Source organism: Poromitra crassiceps (genome assembly GCF_964638095.1).
Source record: "Poromitra crassiceps genome assembly, chromosome: 28".
In the NCBI taxonomy this organism is placed as follows: domain Eukaryota; kingdom Metazoa; phylum Chordata; class Actinopteri; order Beryciformes; family Melamphaidae; genus Poromitra; species Poromitra crassiceps.
The window spans coordinates 4,926,976-4,935,023 of NC_139651.1; the positions used below are offsets into that span (position 1 = coordinate 4,926,976).

Genomic DNA, 8,048 nt, shown 5'->3' on the forward strand with positions numbered 1-8,048 from the left:
GGGGTGTAAAAGAACATCTTTACCTGTGCATGTGTGCGTGTGCGTGTGTGTGTGTGTGTGTGTGTGTGTGTGCGCACGTGTGTGTGTGTGTGTGTATGTGTGCACGCATGAACGATGACATCTTCACCGCAGGCATTAATGCTTGAGAAGACAACCAACTGCCATGTCTTGCTCGCTCCTCTGAGAGAGGGCTTGGATGGAATTAATTTTGGCAAATGTATGTAAATGACACCCCTCCACCCATTTTCTCACAACAACACACACAACACACAACACAAACACACACACACACACACACACACACACACACACACACACACACACACACACGCACGGCACACACACACACACACACACACACACACATGTTCATCTGGGTCTGTTTAAATGACAGTTCTTCTCCTATCCTCTCCACACAGCCCACATGTCTCCTTTAGGCCTACTCGGCAAATATGATTAAAATGGATTGTTCTCATCTCGCCATTGAAATTCAACACGTTCACGAGCCAACAGTGACAAAGACAGCGAGAAGGAACGAGGCGGCGAGGGACTGTGAAAAAACCCGACTGGAGATTAATTATAATAAATCTGAAATTAACGTAGGTAATATTTGTTTAATGTAATCGTGTTTGATTAAATGGGATTTCTTTTTTAAATGCACAGGGGTTTTTGAAATGATTGCAGAGTACAATGATCCAGACAAATCTATAAAAAAAGAGGCTTATTATTATTGGGTATTACCTCATTGTTATAATCAGATAAATAGCAGAGGAGGAGAGGAGAGGATAAGAGAGAAGAGGGTAGGGATGCACGACACGATTGGCGTATTCTTTCGCCAATATCCGATATTTTCCAAGCCGATGTCGATAGTGATACGCGCACATTTCTTCCACCTAATTCCAGAGAACATCAAGTCTCTCCTGTAGTGGAATTAACACATTATTATGTCTACTCTTATCATGATGGCCCACTGGCAGATGCAGGCATAAATACAATGCTGTTCAAAATGTACACATCGTCGCTGTCGTTCCAGGACCTCGAATCTCCAAAACAGCAACTTTTCAGGAAGTTAAAAAAACCTGTTTGCTCTTAAAATACTGAACCAAACGTCATCAAAGTTGGCACATGTCTTAATTATAGTTAGTTTCTCGCTGAATGTGTCATTACTTTATTAATATCTTACCTGGATAAGCTCAAATGATGTTGTTTATATTATCAGTCCGACTTGGAAGCACTTTCTCCCGGCCAGTCAGGCGGGAGAGAGCCATATGCTCATGCACGAGCCCCAAGCTCCGGGCCGCGGGGGCGAGCGCAGGAGCAACAGCGTGCCCCTCGCCTGTCTCATGGCCGAGGCGGGGGCTTTCGCATGGGGTGAGAAATAGTCTGACATAACGTAGCGTTAACGTTACTTTATTCTCGTCCGAAAACACTCCGATTTGCATGTTAAAACAAGTTTGCAGCCTAGGAATACTGGAAAACATTTGATTGATATATTAACGTCAGAGGAAGCCAGCATTAGTCAAAACGATATCAGAAATACACAGCACGTCTACCGTGTGACTTTTCTGGGTTTATTGTCCTGCGTGGGGGGGGTACAGATGGAGATAGGGGACGAATTTCGAGGTTTGACTGACAGATTGAGGGCGAAGGGCGTTACGAGATTTACTCACAAGCTCGTTTTAATGTTTTTCCTTTGGTTGCATTTGGTAAAAACCTCACAGAGACGTGAAGGGTGACCAATGGCACTGATTTATGACAAAAAGTAAAAAAGTGAAAAAAGGGACATTCGAGGTCCTGCCACAACAGCGACGACATTCACATGGGCAAAATAAGAAAACAACTCAGGTTATGAAACGAGGAAGTAACTTTGTTTACAGAGGGAAAACCCCTCTTTGTTAGTTCTCGGTATGGATTTACTTCGAAAATGACCGTTTCCCGTAACTTTGGATGATTATTTCATGGCGTGCTGAGTACACGTGTACATGTGAGTGTTTCTGGTGCTGTTGAAATGTCTATTTTGGGCGACTGAACGGGGATAGGCAGTGGTACCATACACTGCCATTGTAGTGCTAAGCTATTAGCAGTGCGCGGTGTACAGTACCGCAGGTTGTACTGCACACACAGTGAAGATAAAGGCATCCATATTCTACATTTAATATCAGCAATGTGGCAAATAGGCGAATCTCCAGAAATGTTGGCCTATCCCTTTAACAGTATGCTCATGTTGGAGAGCAGGTGGAAGACTCTGCCACCTTGCCCCATGACGCTGTGCAGCTGAGGGGGACGGCAGGGGCGGAGTCAAAGTCATGCAGACCGGATTAAACTGCTTCGTATTCTTAACTGCACTTTATTATTTTTTATTAATAAATTTATTTATTTATTTATGCATCTTTATGCATTAAACACCGTCTCTTTCTAACAAAGTACAGGTGCAAGGCGGCAAATAGACCCTTTTCACGGGGGCCATTTTGGGTCGAAAAGGCAGGGTAAACACAGGTGCAAGCAAAGCACTAATGAGGGTTTCCAACTTCCAATCTATAGGCCTTTTTCCCAGCAGCCATTTTGTGTCTAAAAAGGCAGGAAGTAGCACCAAAACCTTAATTAGGGTTTCCAACTTCCAGGTGTTCCAAGTGCTGGGGCCCTACTTAGTGAGTTGGTTGCACCTGTGTTGTTTACCCTGCCTTTTAGACACAAAATGGCAGCCGTGAAAAAGACCCATTGGGGCATCTCTCGTTAGAAATGTGTGTGTGTGTGTGTGTGTGTGTGTGTGTGTGTGTGTGTGTGTGTGTGTGTGTGTGTAAGAGAGAGAGAGAGAGAGAGAGAGAGAGAGAGAGAGAGAGAGAGAGAGCGAGAGAGAGAGAGAGAGAGAACAGTGAAAGTTTCATAGTTTTATCTATAAAGCCAGTCTGGCTCTACCTCCTAATGACTGTCGCTCTTCCATTCCTCTATCTGTGTCTCAGCTGTGTCTTTGTTCTTGTTCCCAGTGTTCTTCGCGTCAGAACTCAATGAGTAAGCAGTGCCTTTATGTCCTCCGCTCTCTCTCTCGTCATTCAACTCTACAAAATTATTTAAATCAGAAACAGCTGCTCTCTCCCTTGATGCCGAGTTTAAACTCATTGCTTATATTTAGTCGAGATTCAAATAGGTTCGGACTATGAGCCTGCTGGTTTGATATTGGACCATTGCCCTTTTGCAGAGAACATTTGACTTCATTTTGTTATTTCACTCATTCGGACTGTATTCTGAGTGACTTCTTGTTATCCTACCAGTGAAATTCTAACACGAAGGAGGAAAAAAAACCTATGGAGTTACAGTAGTTGTTGAGCCTTAGGGGCCGTGTTGACAGGGAGCGGTTAGTTGAGCTGCAAGTCATTCTGGATGGTATAAGGACGCGTTAGGAGCGCTCCTCGTCCCAGCACCGCGCCTGGCGTTCCAGCGCTCTCGGAAGTTCCAGCGCTAGTGTGTTTTTGGGTGGCGCACTCTGGGCGTCTCAAGCAGAGAGAAAGCTCGACTTTTGGAGAGGCGACCGCTCATCAATGTCACTGTTTTCAACAGCGACAAAGAAACGCTCCGTGCGCGCTGTGTGTGTGTCTGTGTGCTAGAAGCGCTCTGGACATGATTTCCAAAGCATTCCGACCTGAAGTCAACGCTTCCTGTCCACACGTACATGGCTCCTCATGTCCGTGTCCTACCTGCAGTCTTGGCGCGGGTTGGCCACGTATCCTGGGAAGGCGCCGATGTCGCGGCACATCTTGCTGTCTCTGTCTGAGGGCAGCAGGGTGCCGGCGCGCACCATCAGCCCCAGGCAGTGGTCGAAGGTGTTCCTCTCCTCGGGACCGTCCTCTGTGAAGAAGCAGTGTCCCAGCGTGTCGTAGCCCACCACGTCCTTCACCTGCCAGCCCAGAGAGAGAGAGAGAGAGAGCCGCTCAAATCTAATCCTAAATATGGACGTCACCCATTGGTCAGGTTGCCTCCCCGTTTTGAAGCCTCAAGCTTGGCATCACTGGACAGGCGACTTGTCAATCATGTCTGCTCGATCGTCTGTTTTGGACCGTGAATTTACAAAATGAACATCATGCTGTATTGAAGACTTAAAACTAGCGATTGAGACCATAAACTCATTAGGAAAGTGTTTACTGAGGTCATAAATCAAGTGAGAAGTAGGGTCATTTTCCCATTGACTTCCATACAATTGGACTTCTTTTTGCAGCCAGTGGAGTCACCCCCTCTGCTGGCCATTAGAAAGAATGCAGGTTGGGGGGGTACGGTGGTGCAGTGGTAAGCGCTGTCGCCTCACAGCGCGAAGGTCCTGGGTTCGATTGCCACCTGGGACGCTGTGAGCGCTGAAGGAATGCGTGCCCGTCCGCATGTCCTCGAGTGCCCACCGGCCGGGTGGGGTCGTCAAAAAGGGCCTTTCTGTGTGGAGTTTGCATGTTCTCCCCGTGCCTCCCAGGGGTTTCCTTCATATAGGAACCCCCTTCACCAAAACATGCAATATCCTGGTTGCTAATGTGGTTCCTCCTCTGGTCGTTAAGGGCGCCTGTTCAGAGGGAGGGGAACTGGTTGGAATAGCGTGAACCTCCCACGTGCTATGTCCTACCGGTGAAGCTTCCCCTGTCAGCTGGCTAACTGCCCATGTCTCGGAGGAAGCATGGAGCCAGTTTCGGCTCTCCCCAGATCGACAGAGGGTGGAGCAGCAACCAGGATAAATACATTCAAATTAGCACGAATGGGGGATAAAAATGGGATAAAAAATCGGGGGGAGGGAGAAGAAAGAATGCAGGTTTATGGCACTTCCGCATTTTTCAGTGGCGGAGGTTGCCCCTTGGCTTAAGTAGCTTCACAAATAGAAGCAGGCAGACAGGAGAACATGGTGCACAGCCTCGTCACATTTAATGGTGATGAGTGATGAAGATGCTGCAGATATATATATATCATGCATCCGGACTTTCACAGCAAAGTGCTCACTTATCCAGCTATTCGCAGCCAAATAAAAAGAGACAAGATAAGGAGGGAACACAACGTTTTCCTGGCTCTTTCTCTAAGTATTATAGTCTCCACTTCCACTGTTATTTCCATTCCCTGCAAAGCGGGAGGAAATGAACCAGCCTGTTGTCCCGACAATCTAAAGATGATTTCAGGTTCTTTGTTGATCCGTCGGCCTCCCAGGAGCTCCCCAGATTTCCATCTAAGTGTAATACAAGTATAGCCTTTCCTTGCTTTCAAAACTTTTTGGGTCGATTTTATCTGAATTATCTGGGGGTGGAAAAGCCTCTCAAACAGAATAAAACACAATAAAACTCTCCATTGAAACCCGAACATAACAATTATGCAGTAATTACCGCATGTCTTAATTATGTATATTAATGATAAATGAAACCTTCATGCATACTTGTCTAGAATCTAATCAAAATGCCACATTCGAAATCAGGTCAAGGGGTTTTGTCGTTGTGCACCTGGCTGCAAGCCAAGCAGGACTCCGCCCATCCTGGCTCTTTTCCAACTCACCAGCAGTCCGTTGGAGCCGTGGATGGTGACGCAGCGGGAGAAGGAGTGGTGGATGGACAGGTCGCTGACGGAGGTCGGGGGGCTGTATCCGCCCCGCTCGTCCACGTCTCCGTTCATGTGGAAGTGGACCGGGTAGTGACCCATCGACTGCTGGCCCATGTGCTGCATCTCCACCCCGGACACGTGCACCGCCCTGAAGCCACGCTCCACCTGCCGGTAACATGACGCATACAGTGACGTGCTCCACCTGCCAGTAACATGACATACAGTGACCTGCTCCACCTGCAGGTAACATGACATACAGTGACGTGCTCCACCTGCCAGTAACATGACATACAGTGACCTGCTCCACCTGCAGGTAACATGATATACAGTGATGTGCTCCACCTGCCAGTAACATGATATACAGTGATGTGCTCCACCTGCCAGTAACATGATATACAGTGATGTGCTCCACCTGCCAGTAACATGATATACAGTGATGTGCTCCACCTGCCAGTAACATGATATACAGTGATGTGCTCCACCTGCCAGTAACATGACATACAGTGATGTGCTCCACCTGCCAGTAACATGATATACAGTGATGTGCTCCACCTGCCAGTAACATGACATACAGTGATGTGCTCCACCTGCCAGTAACATGATATACAGTGATGTGCTCCACCTGCCAGTAACATGACATACAGTGACCTGCTCCACCTTCCAGTAACATGATATACAGTGACCTGCTCCACCTGCCAGTAACATGACATACAGTGACCTGCTCCACCTGCCAGTAACATGATATACAGTGATGTGCTCCACCTGCCAGTAACATGATATACAGTGATGTGCTCCACCTGCCAGTAACATGACATACAGTGACCTGCTCCACCTGCCAGTAACATGACATACAGTGATGTGCTCCACCTGCCAGTAACATGACATACAGTGATGTGCTCCACCTGCCAGTAACATGATATACAGTGATGTGCTCCACCTGCCAGTAACATGATATACAGTGATGTGCTCCACCTGCCAGTAACATGATATACAGTGACCTGCTCCACCTGCCAGTAACATGACATACAGTGACCTGCTCCACCTGCCAGTAACATGATATACAGTGATGTGCTCCACCTGCCAGTAACATGATATACAGTGATGTGCTCCACCTGCCAGTAACATGACATACAGTGACCTGCTCCACCTGCCAGTAACATGACATACAGTGATGTGCTCCACCTGCCAGTAACATGACATACAGTGATGTGCTCCACCTGCCAGTAACATGATATACAGTGATGTGCTCCACCTGCCAGTAACATGATATACAGTGATGTGCTCCACCTGCCAGTAACATGATATACAGTGATGTGCTCCACCTGCCAGTAACATGATATACAGTGATGTGCTCCACCTGCCAGTAACATGACATACAGTGATGTGCTCCACCTGCCAGTAACATGACATACAGTGACCTGCTCCACCTGCCAGTAACATGACATACAGTGACCTGCTCCACCTGCCAGTAACATGACATACAGTGATGTGCTCCACCTGCCAGTAACATGACATACAGTGATGTGCTCCACCTGCCAGTAACATGACATACAGTGACCTGCTCCACCTTCCAGTAACATGACATACAGTGACCTGCTCCACCTGCCAGTAACATGACATACAGTGATGTGCTCCACCTGCCAGTAACATGACATACAGTGACCTGCTCCACCTGCCAGTAACATGACATACAGTGATGTGCTCCACCTGCCAGTAACATGACATACAGTGACCTGCTCCACCTGCCAGTAACATGACATACAGTGACCTGCTCCACCTGCCAGTAACATGACATACAGTGATGTGCTCCACCTGCCAGTAACATGACATACAGTGACCTGCTCCACCTTCCAGTAACATGACATACAGTGACCTGCTCCACCTGCCAGTAACATATACAGTGACCTGCTCCACCTGCCAGTAACATGACATACAGTGACCTGCTCCACCTGCCAGTAACATAGAAACACAGAAATCGACCTCCATCTGCAACCCCTTCTCACTCAACTCATCACTTACTGACATTTGGTCAGGAGGGACCTCTTGGGTACCTCTTTTTCATCATTTCTCAACATGCAGGGCAGCCCAATAGATGTCCATAATGTCTGAAATAGACACGACCAAGTGTGATATTGGATTAAACTGGTGGCCAGTGCCTTTGGTTTCTGGGAACAAAGTCTGGATTCCATTGTTGACACCCCATCTACACCTGGCATTATAATATAATCTGTATCCTGACACGTTCTCCGGATAATACCCCATCAAGCCATGGAATCCAGGCTCTGCTCCCACAAACCAAAGGCACTGGTGTGCACCACATGAGAGCCTCTTATCTCCACATCACAGGACAACCTCCTAACTCCACATCACATGAGAACCTCCTAACTCCACATCACAGGAGAACCTCCTAACTCCACATCACAGGAGAAGCTCCTAACTCCACATCACATGAGAACCTCCTAACTCCACATCACATGAGAACCTCCTAACTCCAC

At 47.5% G+C, this 8,048-nt stretch overlaps 1 protein-coding gene across 1 annotated transcript in view; it reads right to left on the reverse strand.

Moving 5' to 3' along the window:
* Positions 1 to 8,048, reverse strand: part of cemip (cell migration inducing hyaluronidase 1) — a 195,143-nt gene that overhangs the window by 40,245 nt on the left and 146,850 nt on the right. Inside the window, exons 13-14 of the mRNA XM_083662274.1 lie at positions 5,509 to 5,718; positions 3,693 to 3,892 (exon numbers count right to left, since the gene is read on the reverse strand). Of these exons, the coding sequence (XP_083518400.1) occupies positions 3,693 to 3,892; positions 5,509 to 5,718 (410 nt within the window). The remainder of the gene's footprint in view (positions 1 to 3,692; positions 3,893 to 5,508; positions 5,719 to 8,048) is intronic.